At 43.4% G+C, this 14,702-nt stretch overlaps 1 protein-coding gene and 1 long non-coding RNA gene across 2 annotated transcripts in view; one reads left to right on the forward strand and one right to left on the reverse strand.

The window, feature by feature from the left end:
• LOC310698359 overlaps positions 1-14,702 on the forward strand; it is a 525,075-nt gene that overhangs the window by 311,097 nt on the left and 199,276 nt on the right. The gene's annotated exons all lie outside the window — the stretch shown is intronic.
• The window catches only part of CHRDL1 (chordin like 1), a 47,558-nt gene that overhangs the window by 29,309 nt on the left and 3,547 nt on the right, over positions 1-14,702 (reverse strand). Inside the window, exons 2-4 of the mRNA XM_083485241.1 lie at positions 12,230-12,331; positions 4,923-5,035; positions 3,475-3,568 (exon numbers count right to left, since the gene is read on the reverse strand). Of these exons, the coding sequence (XP_083341367.1) occupies positions 3,475-3,568; positions 4,923-5,035; positions 12,230-12,326 (304 nt within the window). The 5' untranslated portion in view covers positions 12,327-12,331. The remainder of the gene's footprint in view (positions 1-3,474; positions 3,569-4,922; positions 5,036-12,229; positions 12,332-14,702) is intronic.

A 14,702-nucleotide genomic window follows, 5' to 3' on the forward strand; every position in this document is an offset into this window, starting at 1 on the left:
AAAAGTTCTTGGAGCCAGATGGTCTGACCCACATGGCAAAAGATGGTGGTATCCAGTCAAATATAACTGGAGATCAAAGCAGGAGGTGGAAGAACCAGTGGCAGTGCTAAGGACTGCTGTGTACAGGTCTTATTTATTCCTGTTGGAAATTTGTTTGACTTCACTGTCAAGCAGTCATGTTAAAATCCTAAAGATTTGTTTGTTAGTTGGATTAGTAACACTTAGTTATTTTCAGATGTAAAAATGAAAGCCTGAACACACCTACCATGCTTATAGCAAGTTTCTAAAAGTATGAATGGTATTAATAATAAATCCCATGTGTAACAGTATACATGAAGAGCTAATGATTCATGGGCACGTGCCAAATTTATGGTGATATTTATGAGAAGCTGTGGGCAAAAGGTTTCCAAATGGCCTGTAACCAACATAATGTGACCAACACAACACAAGGCAATTAATTGATAGGCACCTACAAATAAATGCCTCCTAAGCAAGACCCTGTGCATACAACACTTTGGAGCACCCGAACTTAGCACTAAGCAGGATCGCAAACTTTCTTAGTGCTGGACTCAGGAGAGTGAATGGGCACACTAGGGAGCTCCCTGCAAGGAGCTGTTGGTCACGTCATCATCATAGTAATAGTTGTTGTTTATACCCCACTCATCTGATTGGGTTTCCAAACTCCACACTGAAAAGGAAAGAAGTCTCTTCCCTTCCCTTTTAAACCCAAACTTGTTGCATAGCTGTCAACTTTCACATTTGAAAATAAGGGATCAGCAGCCTCGAAAATAAGGGATCAGCAGCCTCACTTGTCCCAGGGACAGTCTATGAGATATCTAACAATCCAGGATAGCAGCGGGAAGCAGCGGGAAACGGCGCTGGAATAAGGGAATTTCCCGCAAAAAAGGGAAGGTTGACAGCTATGACTTGTTGTGATCTTAAAGAGGGATGTAGAGACTTCCAAAACCTTTCCCCTCACATCCATGTGAAGCCTGATCTTGTTGTGACCTTAAGGGGTGGATGAAGAACCACAAATTTCCTCAAAAGCCTCTCAAAATTGAGCTTAAAGGGGATGGCGGAGCTTCTTTCTCCTTCTCCATTCAAGCCTGATTTCTCTCTAATGGGGGCAAAAGGTATTCTGATAGGTGGGTGGCCCTGCCCATCTATGAAATTTGACCCATAGGGGAGATCCTGATAAGGACCTGGCCCATGGGGACAAAAATGGTTCCCACCACTGCTCCAAATGAATCCACCTATTTAGCCTAGCCAGGGAGAGCTTGCACTTGCCACATGGATCTTCCCACAGGCAGGAGGAAGCTGAAGGAAATTGCCCCTCTCTCTGCTCAGCCTGAGCAGCTGTTTTGGCCTCAGTGGATAAAGATGAAATTCTGCCCACGTGAATTGCTAAACTGGTACAAGAGTCTCTGCTCAGTCCCAGTGTTCAGTCCTGTTCTACATTGGCTGCTATCAGCAACAAAGCAACCCTGTAGCCCTCTGGAGAATGCTGAATAAATACCTCCTTTGCAACCCTGTGTAACTAATACCCTTTTAAAACTGGAAACGGGGAGCTGGAGAGACGGTGGCAGGAGCAGAGGCCAAGCATCAAGCCTGCCAGACGTTAGGCCATGTCGGGAATTTTGCAACAAATCCAAGAGAGATCTCGCTTCGCCTGCATTGTACAGTGGTTCTTAACAATGAGCATATAATAAATGTACAGTCTGCAGGAGTTTATTACGCAGCGTATGACCCAGTTTATATAGCCATAAACATCACCAGCTCTCTGCTTCTCTGATTTACAGTTCCCCAGCCTAATTATGAAGCTGCGTTACGTTGCAAGAAAGGCTCCAGTTGTATATGGCTTTTATTTAGGGTTACTGCCTCTCCCAGACAACCATTCAATGACAATTTTCTGCTCATTTGGGCATGGGGCCAGCCTTTGATATAGTCTGCCAGTAGGATTTAGAGCAGGACCCTGGGACTGGAGGACAAGGAATTTAACAACCTCCGAGGATGACATCTTCAGTGCAGGGTGGCTCCCCAGATGTTGCTGACCTGCAACTCCCATCGGTCCTAGCCAGCATGCCAAATTGTCAGAGATGGTGGGAGTTGTAGTCCAGTAACATCCAGCAATATATGAACACTGGGCGCCATTTTGAATCACAATCATGGAGCAAAATGTCACTTTGGCATGACTTCGCTTGTTTTCTGATGTAGGCCTCTCAAAATGTCACCGCAAAACTCAACACAAGGGGAGTACTGGAGGAAGGGGAGCGGAGGGGGTGGAGCACCATGAGTGGCACTGGGGCTGCAGGGCACCCTCCAGCGCGGGATGTGACGTGGGGCGCATGTGGCACACGGCCTGCAGAGCTCCAAAGTCACTGCCTCCTTCCTGGCCACCCTCCAGCTGAGGGGGAGGCGATGGGCAGACTCCCTGCAGGCTCCACGCAGTGTGCCCTCTCCCAGCTTGGCCCGCCCAGTTGGTGGCTAGCTCCATCCCCTGTGCGTGGCGCCTGAGTGAAGGGCATGTGCACTGCCCCTGGTGCCCGAGTGGCTAGCTATGCCACTGCACAAGGGGCCCTGGGGTGAAGATGAAGGAGATGTCAATGTATGGGTGCCATTTTGAATCAAGATGATGGACCAACAATAGGACTTAGGCATTCTTGCACAAGTTTTTTGGCATAGGTTTGGCTACCTCTCAAGATATAATTGCCAAACTTGGCATGTGGGTTCCCAAAGTGGGAGCAGCAAACTTCACTGTTGTTTGGATTCCAGGTGTCATTTTGAATCAACATGGCAGACCCAAACATCACCTTGGTGTGACTTCACCCATTCCCCTCTGCCCCCGTTTTTTAAAATATAGGTTCTCAGAGTGGTTTAACAGCCAATACCTCTTCACAGGGAGCTCCGTGAGGGGGAATAGTGGTCTCCTAACAAATCTCAGCACCCTTGGCAAACCACAGTTCCCAGAAGACATGCCTGTTTAAAGCAGTATAATAGTGCTTTAAATGAATGCTGCATGAATGTGGTCCAGATGGGCCTTTGGCCTGATCCTGCAGTCAGGCTCCTCTTGCATTCTAATGAAATACAATTCCTAGGACAAAAAGGACAGCACCTAAAAGATGGATTATAGTGCAAGATAAACAAAAACTGAGTGCTCTGCATGCACAGAGGAACAGCACTATTTGATGTGGGATTTATCTAGCCAGCTTGCTCTGATAAAATGAGCAGAGGCCATATAGACATGGTACTGACGGCTTGTGGAGAAGGCTAGGCTCCCCTCCAGGCTCCCTCAGCCAGTCATCTCCTGAGAATATGGGCCTCTCTTGTCATAAATGGAGTGTATAACAGCGTTTGCTGCATGAAAGCATTCCATTGTTATTTTTAGATGGGGAATTTGTCTGTTTGCTCTGCCCCAGCAGCATCCCAAGCTGAGTGCAGTTAAGGAGCTTTGTTATACTGGAAATAAGACTTTACCTGGACACCGTGGGCAGCAGAGCTGTGGCACATGCACTGGATTGGGGCAATGCAAGTTCGGGCACCTTATTCTGTTGCACAACACGTTCCCATTCTGGAGAAATAAGTTGAAGAGAAGAAGGGTTACTTCCGTTCAGCAACCTCAGCATGCAGAGCGCTTTACCATCCTGGCCTTGTAATGGCTTTCCCATTTTATGGATGAAGATTCATAAACTAAGCAAGATATCCTTCCTAACTTCAGGCAAGTTCATGTAAAATTCCACTATGGTGAGCAAGAAATTGAGCCTAATGTAGAGTTATGCAAATGAATGGGTGGAGTTTATACAGACATGGGTCGTCATGATCCTCAGTAACTTCCATTGAATTCTATGGGGCAAAATAATTGGTGTTCAATTTGAGATACCCTTAGGAGCAGGGATGGATTGACGTGCCCATTCAATATGTCCATTCCATTCTGCATTAATCTATTATTTTTTAAAAAATTAAAATGCATATTTGAATGTATTTTCTCATAAAAGGCAAAGGTAAATGGACCCCTGACCATTAGGTCCAGTTGCAGACAACTCTGGGGTTGCAGCGCTCATCTCGCTTTACTGGCCGAGGGAGCCGGCGTACAGCTTGCGGGTCATGTGGCCAGCATGACTAAGCCGCTTCTGGCGAACCAGAGCAGCACATGGAAACGCCATTTACCTTCCCGCCGGAGAGGTACCTATTTATCTACTTGCACTTTTATGTGCTTTCGAACTGCTAGGTTGGCAGGAGCAGGGACTGAACAACAGGAGCTCACCCCGTCGCCACCACCAACCTTCTGATCAGCAAGCCCTAGGCTCTGTGGTTTAACCCACAGTGCCACCCACGTCAAGGACACTTCTAAATCTCCAGTCCCTAAACACAAATTTTAACATGCATTTTGCTGCATTGTTGAGTCAAGGATTGAGCCAAGGCATGCAAAACCCAAATGATAACTGTGTCCCTCTCTACATATTAGCCAGGGAAGTACAAATCAGGTTAGTTCACTTCAAAAGGCAAAACTGAATAACATATTTTACAGTGGTACCTCGGGTTACAGACACTTCAGGTTACAGACTCCGCTAACCCAGAAATAGTACCTCGGGTTAAGAAGTTTTCTTCAGGATGAGAACAGAAATCGTGCTCCGGTGGCGCGGCATCAGCGGGAGGCCCCATTAGCTAAAGTGGTGCTTCAGGTTAAGAACAGTTTCAGGTTAGGAACAGACCTCCGGAACAAATTAAGTACGTAACCAGAGGTACCACTGTAGTTGGATCACTAGCTAAATTGTAAAAATAGCATAGAATTGAGCTAGGTTTATAGCAATCCCTGTGACACATAGCCTGCCCATCATAACAAAGGCCATTCCTCTCTTGTGCGCAGTGGTCACCATCTGACTATCAGGGCTGAAAAGCAATAGAATTAGCTTCAAGGAACGTACCTCTGAGCAGAGACAGTTAACGCAGTAGACAATCCCATAAGGCTCTAGGTATGGATGCCACCTTTCGCCTACACGATACTTTTTATCTTGGAACACACAGTAAGTCTCTGAGTCTGCAAAAGAGAAGAGGCCAAGATGTGAAGGGTGAGTAAAGGGGTCTGTGCAAAAGCAGAGTGGGTAACCATCATTTTAGGAACATAGGAAGCTGCTGTATACCAAGTCAGACCATTGGTCCATCTAGCTCAGTATTGTCTACACTGACTGGCAGCAGCTCTCCAGGGTTTCAGGCAGACAGAAGACATCCCCAGTCCTACGTGGAGATGAACTTAGGATCTTCTGAAGGCAAAGCAGATACTCTACCCCTGTGCCCCTTGGGGATATCTTACTACAGAGCTAAACTTCCACATGTTTATTAATTTATTTAGCAATATTTAAATCCTCCTTAATCCACAAATACCTTCACATGGCTTCCATAAAACATAAGAAATTAGTAGTAAAATAAAACTTTAAAAACAAGTAGGCATAAAGATGGTCAAAGTATACATAACACCAACAGTTGCAAATTGGAAATTGCATTTGGAAATTGATCTTACTTTTGTAAGTTTCCGTTCTGTTATTGCATATTTTATTATTCCATTCTATTTTAGATTCTAATTGAAAATGGACAGGATACTTTGCGGAAAACCAAATGCCATTTTGAAGAAAAGGAAGAGGAACTTAAAAGATGCCAAACATTAGCTATTCAAGGAAACAGGGAAGAGAACAAGCTTCCATTTCTGGTTGCATCTTCTAGCATTTGTCCTTAGCTTTGTCTAATCTCCTGTTAAGTGACGAGCCACTGAACCTGATTGCGTCTCTCTGTGTGCTGTTTATAACCTGCTTGCCTTCCTTTCTAAGACCCTGCTTCTCTCCAGGCAGACATACAGTTAGCCAAAGGGCCCTGAAGCCTTAAAACAATAACAAAACCACCAACCACCTCAAGGTTGTGCTATAGGGTAAATGTACCCAACAACCCACCCACATATAATGTCCTCCTTTATAGAGAACAAGCTGCCAGAGGGCAGGCCTCCATTTGAAGGCATCTCTATTACCAGGGCTACCTGGCCCAAGTCTTGTTTAAAACTAAAGAACACTAAGAAGGGAGAGCAGGAAGGCACTTGAAGTTGTCCATCAACAATCAGCACTTGGATAGCAGACTGAGCATAGGAACATAGGAAGAGTCTGCTAGATCAGGCCAGAGGCTCATCTAGTCCAGCAGTCTGTTCTCACAGTGGCTGAACAGATGCCTTTGGAAGCTTGCAAGCTGGACATGAGACCAACGACACTCTGTCTACTTCTGATTCTCAGTAACTGGTATTCAGGGGACGAAGGCCTCTCTCAGTGGAGGTAGAACATAACTGTCATGGCTATTGCCTTGTCCTCTATGAATTTGTCCTGTGGGAGTGAGTTCCACATATTAACTCTGTGCTGTGTGAAGTACTTTCTTTTGTCAGGCACAGCAACCACCTGGTCACAGTCTCTTTCACTAGCATGACATATACTCCTGTTTAAATTTGCATTTATACATAGAAATCATTACAGTGGTACCTTGGGTTACATATGTTTCAGGTTACAGACGCTTCAGGTTACAGACTCTGCTAACCCAGAAATAGTACCTCGGGTTAAGAACTTTGCTTCAGGATGAGAACAGAAATCGCGCAGTGGCAACGGGAGGCCCCATTAGCTAAAGTGGTGCTTAAGGTTAAGAACAGTTTCAGGTTAAGAACGGACCTCCGGAATGAATTAAGTTCTTAACCCGAGGTACCACTGTATAAGCAAATGTTATCCACCTTGAACCCCACTATTGTTCTGAAGTATCTCCACAACAGATTACATACATCACAGCAATGGTTCTCAAACATTTTATTTTTTTAATGTCACTCCAATGGAAATTGCTGAGGGTCTTGGTGAACCACTGAATAAAGTTTTTGTTTGTTTGTTCTACAAATCAAACCACACATACAACTCATATTTTAGTAGCTGCAGTCTTCTCTTTCTAATGGAATGGCCTCTTGTCGCAGGCCTGTGACGCAGGGTGGAATTTAACTCAAGACCTCAACTCAGGTTCAGCATTCATTCTGCTTCTGTATTTAGGATTGAGGGCGGCAAAGGATGAAGAGCCCATGATGTATTTTGGCTTGAGCAAAGCGGCCTCAATCTCCATTGACAGAAATAAATAAAATAAAATGCAGGGCCAAGTAGGTATATTCACAGGTCTTGCTATCTGAGCACAATGCATTCTCAGGAAGTTGTTAGGTGAACGTTCCCATAATGAATTGACAATTTTCACTGAACCGTACTGGAAAAATTCCAATGCATTCTGGACCATAGAATTTTGACCCCAAAATGATGGGGGGAGGGGGGGACAACCCACGAAGACCCTTTCTAGCAGCAAAGCACAAAAAAGTAATGCTTGTTTAAGGTTGCTTATTTGTTTACAGTACTACATGCAGGTCCAACTGTTTGGATATCTGAATCTGTGCTGTGTATAGCAAGGTTTGGGTACTAATTCGTCATGTTTGGATAAGTGAATTTTCATTTGAGTGTTTGGATAGCAGGACCTGCATGCATTCTTAACAGTTCTGCAAGTTTCCTGAAAGCACTTGAAGGAGCCTGCAAAGTAGTATTAGACAACAGACCTCAGATTGATAACTTCTGCACCATAGAAGAGTTGTTGAGAGATGGCCATTTAAACCTGGCCAATATTATCTGCTTTCCTTCCTTCTGCCTAAAAACAGAGTGCAGGCTGTGTGGGGCACTGTGGTGGTTTGTGTGAAAAGATCTGCTTCCACTTCAGTCGGCTGTGGGATGAATGAGGCTTTCATGTCTGAGAAGCAGTGAACTGGGGATGCCACCGACAGCCCCTTGGTGATGCTCCTGCTTTAGACAAAGCTATTTGCACAGCTCGTTCTTGTGAATAAGCTCAGCCGAGCAGAGAGAATGCCTCCCTTGGATCACGTCCATCTCATCCTTCCCTTTTGTATCCCTCTACTTGCCAGGGAAGTTTGGTTAGAGTTGGGAAATATGCTTGTTCTATGGTCAACTACTATCACATAATGTTGAGCAATACAAGAAATAAACCAGAGAAAAGTGGCACCTACAGGTACAGCAGAGAATTCCATGGTTTCCAAGTAGCTTCAAATGAGATTTCCGTAGCTAGCCCTCCATGAGGCAGAGCGAGGCAATGGCCCCAGGCGGCAAATGCTATGGAGCTGAGAGTGGACAGAACTATGGGAAGAATTCAGCATTGTGCTCTTCCAATTGCTGTCAGTGCAAGGGTTTCAGCTTGCCCAACAGAATGATCTCCCTCACCTCCTGCCATGCACTGTTCTGGGGGCAGGTTTTTGGGCAGGTGGTGAGGAGAGAGGAAAGGGGGGAAAGTCCCACTGCACTAGTGGAATTCATTTTGCTGGTTCCTTCTGGCACATGTACATCTAGCCCTATATATTCTACATGGTCTGTCCTACGGCCCCTAAGGTGGAAAATGTTGAGGGAAAAGGCTATCTAAACAATCAAAGGGGATGGAGGAACTCTCCTGTGAGGAAAGATTACAACATCTGGGGCTTTTTAGTTTAGAGAAAAGGTGAGTAAGAGGGGACACGGTAGAGGTGCATAAACTTATTCTTGATATGCAAAAAGTGCACATTCTGTCTCATAATACTAGAACTCAGGGTAATCCAATGAAACTGAAACAGGACATTTATTTGCACAATGTATAGCTCAAGTGTGGATTTTCTCCCACAAGAGGTGGTGATGGCCACCAACTTGGATGACTTTTAAAGAGGATGAGGCAGATTCATGGAATGCTATTGAACTCAGGGCTTGCTTGCAGGCTTCCCACAGGGGTATCTGGTTGACCACAGTGAGAACAAGATGCTGGAGTAGATGGCCCATGGTCTGATTCTGAGGGCTCTTCCTATGTTCTTAAGCTAACCTGCTTTGCTCAGGTGCAGTGGAGGCAATGTCAAAGCAAGATTCAACTGTCACTCAAGTCTGGGGTGGGGTTGTACATGGAATGGGGGCAGCAAAATGTCTTGAATGATTTCCAGTGATCACCAACTATGTCACCTGCCATTCATGACTTTTAGCAAGCAATGTCATGTCCCATAGATTGCTAAGATTGGTGAAAACCATTCTCAGATATATACGGTCTTTTTGTTTCCAAAGACCTCATTAATATGTTTTACTAACTGCCTAGGCAATTTGTTTCCTTAAATGGTATTGCATCTTTTATTTGATTTATCTTAGATAAATATGACCTGAAAACTTCAGCACATGACTTCAAACTCATGGGATGGAACCCAGGTTACCTCGGTGATGTGTATAGCAGTGCTTAAAATGGAATGAAGCAAACTCTGCATTTGTTATATCTGAGGTAAAACAGACCCTCCAGCTATTACATTAGATTCTTGACAAGGCAATGAAAAATATACTCTTGGGGAAAACAAAGAGTTCATTCAAGATAAAATAAAATTTATCAGCTAGCTAAATAGGGGAAAAACAGTTAAACATACTTAGCATAAAGGCAAATGTAACAATAGGAACATGCAGAGTAAGGCAATCTTGTGGGGAAACCAGTCCCAAATTATTAAATGTGAATCTATCCCCCCCCATCCCCACTAAGTCCCTCTGAAATCAGTGAGACTTACTTCTGAGTAGACATGGATAGATTTATGCTGTAAATGTTATATTCAAACAAATTCAAAGTTCAGTTTCTGTATTAGTTTTATTGCAGTGCTTATAAATATGTTAAGATTATGAACATGATAATTTGTCCTTTGCTGGAAGAGTTGTGCACATAAGTATATGTATTTCCTAGGGATGGTCACCTGACATTATTTAATTGCAGCTTTCATTTTGGATTGGGCTGGCATTGCATGCATTTCCAGATGCTCAAGTTGGCTTGCATCATATTCATTCATTGTGTTAGTAATTAATTTTATGATTGATGCATTTCTACAAATGGAAAAAAAAAATCCATGGAAAAATAAAGTAGTGGAAAAAGTTGCAGAACATGTTTTCCCTTTCCTTTCCCCAACATTTCCCTCTGAGAACAGTCTACCCCACATAACTGGTGCTGGATGGGGATCAACAATGATGGTGGTAGTCACTGCTTTTTTCCTGGGAGCTTCAAACCAAAACTTGTGCTCTATTGGCCAACTATTAAGACTGGGTTTTGAGAAATAGTGTTTTCATTTTTCTTCAATGTTCCTGAATTCATTGTCTACAGAAGGGAACATTCTGTGGGTGGGCATTCTTGCTGCCAATCAGCAGTGAATGAATCCATCAGTACCAGTTGTTGGTGAGCACAAGTAGTTGTTGCACTCAGGTCTTGCTTGGGGCATCTGGTTGAGCACTGTGGGAAGAGAATACTGAGCTAGATGGTCCTTGGGTCTGATCCAGCAGCCAGCCTCTCCTTATGTTCATCTACAGCTCCACCTGCCTCTCCATCTGGAAGCCTAATATCTAAGCTGTGTCATCATCTGCCAGGGGATAGACAAGACCACCCCTATCCATGGATCCCTAAGATCAGCCTTCCCCAACCTGGTGCCCTTTAGATGTTTTAGACAGTTTCCTTCATCCCCAGCCAATACAGCTGTGCTGTTGAGAAAAGTAATCAAAATAAGCTGGAGGGCACCAGGTTGGGGGAGGATGTCTTATATTCTATATTTATGATGGATTTTAATTGTTGCAAGTTGCCTTGGAGATCCAGTCTTGATTGAAAAGTGGGGTGTAAATAAACCAGTTAAACCAACCTTCACATCAGCTTTAGAAAAACAAAACATTTTTGGTTTTGGAAAACCGTTAAAATGATATACACTGAAATTCAACCAGGGGGATACGAGGAGGTCACTTAACAATGTTACTAAGTTTGGTTTAAATATAGTGAGATTTATGTTTGTTTGTTCATTTGTTTGTTTATTTGTTTGAAAAACTTTTGGAAAAACCAATAATTTTTTTTGGAAAAAAGGAAGAAAAACAAAACATTTATATTTCTGGAGTATATAGAACAAAATAAACATTGTTTCCATGTGCAATACTGTCTTTGCAAAACAATAATGATGACTGTGATCCCTTGAGAGAACAAGAGAACATCACCATCTTATCATTGGATCATTTTTTTTTTCACTTCTCTGGTGAATCAGATGCCCTTGCTCTCATAGGTAAAGGTAAAGGGACCCCTGACCATGAGGTCCAATCATGGCCGACTCTGGGGTTGCGGCGCTCATCTCGCTTTATTGGCCGAGGGAGCCAGCGTACAGCTCGAAGGGATTTGAACTGCCAACCTTCTCATTGGCAAGTCCTAGGCTCTGGGGTTTAACCCACAGCGCCACCCACGTCCCTTGCTCTCATAACTACTGTTTATTCAATTTATTACTACAATTATATCCCACCTTTTCCCCGAGGAGCTCAAGGTGGAGTACATGGTTCTCTCCCTTCCCATTTTAGCCTGTGAGGTAGAACAGGCTGAGAGGCAATGTGTCTTACTTATTGTAAACTGCTACACACAGTGCTTTTTTCTGGGGGGACACAGGGCTACGCATAAGCCTAAACTTTTTGTGAATCTTTGTACTTTTGTCCATTTACTGTATTTATTTTCCCCAATTTGATCTATGATCATTTTCATTAAAATGTGGACCAAATCTAATTTCTCTTCCCTGCATTCCTGCCAGGGCTGGCCCAAGACATTTTGGCGCCTGAGGTGAACTACAAAATAGTGCCCTGCCCCCATCCAGGAAAGAAGGGGCGAGTGAAAGAATAAAGATCTACATAAGGATAGGCTGCACCTGTGGATCCTGCTACCTGAGCCAGTTGCCTCACCTTGCCTCATGGGTGGCCTGGCCTGCATCTCTGCATCCCATCTGTCTGCCGCTGCTGTCAGATAAGCCTTCCAGGTTCAACCTACAGAGGAGGTTGACCTGGAGGCTGACCCAACTAAAGACCACTTTCCCCAGGGCTTTCTTGGAGCCACCCATACCATAGACTCTGCCCTTTGCAGGTTTAAGGGCCATGTGTGTGCAGAACCAATTGATGTACACCACATGCACATTTTTCCAGAGTATGGATTGTATATGCAGGAGCTTACATGTATTCAGGTGTAAGTACAGTAAGTACAGTGGCTCTTGATCACCTGGAGGTTGGGATGAGTCCTGTATCCACCTTTTCAATCTACACCTTTCCATTCTACACAGATGAATGTATGGTCAGGTCTAATGACACCAAAGACAGCAGGATTCTAGCTGGCCTTCAACAAGAGTTTTACTCACATTTTCCTTGTTCCGTTTTACTTCCCTCAATGAAAAGAAGGCAGAGCACACAGGCCAAAAGGAATCTAACGTTTTCCAGGGTCCACTTTTTCCTCATCTTTGCTGTAAAGAAAAGGAAGGGGGGGAGGGGAAACAAAAACACATTTGCTGTCAAAGAAAGCTGGAGCTGTAGAAGAAAACCCAAAGGCTATTCACAATGAAGTCCTCAAAGATGATTAGACTCAGACTAGAAATCAGCTGAACTGCTGGAGCAGGAGAGAACTCTGTAGAGGTCTTTTGCTAGTGCAGCATTTTTCAAACTTCCTACCCTCTGGGAAATCCTGACACATTGATTTGTCCACTGCAGAATCTCTTTGGGATTGCAAAAGATTCTGGGATTCTAGGACACACTTTCATCTGATGCAAGGCATGAGATTGGTGCAGATATAATGCTAAATCATGGTTTAGTGCACAGTGGGGCCACCTGTGGCCCAACCTCAGCCTCATCTTAGCCTGCTCAAGTGATCAGTTCAGACCTCTAGCAAGAGCAAACTTTCAGTTCCCCGACTGCCTGATAGGTGAGGATGGAATGGAGATTGTATGTGTGTGAGAGCGTGCTAGGTTAGCTCCGGCTGTTCCCACAGTCAGAATGTGCAGTTGTTCACATCTAGTTTACCATCATGTGAATGAGGCGGTGCAAAGCTTGTGCTTGTCTGCCCCCCTCTCCTCACTTCTTATTTTGCACACCGCAAGGAGGAGATAGGAAACTTTAGATTTTCATTTTCAGTTAACTGCAGTTTAGCTACGGTTTACTGAAACAAGCCAGCTTCATAAACCAAGTGTTGAAGTTGGCTTGGTTTTTTTTAAGGAATGTTGAATGATGTTGGATTGAAATTAAGTGGTTTCAAGCTGTAATTATGATAAAATGATTTCTTCTTTGTAAGCAAGAACTTAAAGCGATAATAATTTAAGATTTGGAGATAAGGATTTGCTGTATAAACAATTTAAACTGGGTATACAAGAAGGGGAGGTATGAGGAAGTCGGGGAAATAAGACATGAGAAAATAAGCTATGAAATTTATATGTTTTTAATATTTTTATGTTTGATTTTTCTTTTTGTTTGTAAAAAATTGGAAACTTTAATAAATATCTTTTAAAAAAAAGTTGGCTTGTTTTAGTAAACCATAGTTTAGACTAATCACAGTTTGTTGAGGTTCATGTGAAAAGAGAAAACTCTGGTTAGTTAAAAACAGAAGCAAAAACTTCTGTCTCCTCCTCACAGTCACTTCAGAAGAGGGTCAGGAGGTACTTGAACCTAAAGATCTTGCAGGCTCATTCTTGTTACATAATAAACCATAATTTATCATTATATCTGAGGGAGGGCAATGACCACGCCCTGCAAGGTACCCAATGATCTGCTGAGGTCAAATTTGCAGGGGAAGATCAGTCATAATAGACACTGATCAAGCTCTGGTACCACCAGAACTGGAATCATGCTTTGAGCAGATCAAAATTGAACTCAGCATCTTTGCTTGTTGGTGTCTCAACATATATGCATGGTTAATGGAGACATATGTGGACTTTTTTTAAAAAAAGAAACAATTGGAATTCTGATCTGGGTTGGGTTTTTTTTAGGTGTTATTGCTTTTAAAAACCTTAGAGCTTTTCATTTATTATCAAAGACATGAGATAAAAAGGTGGTGATGAAACAACAGAAGCTGTCTGATACCATTTCGTACAGATTAATGAGAACTGCTTCTGAGAATTAAAATAAATTATAATTGAGAGCTACATTCAGTGCATGCCATGTTTTGGAATTTCTGATGCAACCTTTAATCCCATTCATCCTCTTTAAAAGTTGCTTAATGAGAGGAATGCTACGAAAACCAGAATTTCCAGAAGACAGTGCTCTGCATGTGCATAACTATTTGTTAATTTCCTTTTTTTAAATCTGAAGTTTCCACTCTTATAAATATGCATGATTAATTTTAATAAGAATCACGTGGGGTTTTTTTAAAGTGTTTTCGGCAATAGCTTCTTTAATTCCTGTATTACTTTGTAGGCATCCGCTTTTGCAACTGTTTCCACCCCTCTTCATCATAATCAGACTGGCACCCCCCCCCCTTTCACAACAGCTAAAATCTGGGGAGGAACATCTGCTTTCAAGGAAATGGATTAGCCTGTTAGCGAACAATATTACCCAATACAGTGTGTGACAGCTTTTACTAGTCCAGTGTCCTCCAGATGTATAAGACTACAACTCTCATCAGCCCCAGCAAGGCTGGCTGGGAGTGATGGGAGTTGTAGTTCAAAATATTTGAAGGGCACCAGATTGAGAAAGACTGGAGCATGGCAAAACCAAGCAAGTCATGTCTCTGAGGAGGCCAACCTCATCTTCACCACTGTCCCTGCTCCACATCCACATGTTTTCTCCATCCAGACCCAACCCACACAATCACCCAGAGGAGAGTGCAAGGCAGGCAGAGAGAGCAGA

This window comes from Podarcis liolepis (genome assembly GCF_965112155.1).
Source record: "Podarcis liolepis genome assembly, chromosome: Z".
NCBI classification, from domain to species: Eukaryota; Metazoa; Chordata; class Lepidosauria; order Squamata; family Lacertidae; genus Podarcis; species Podarcis liolepis.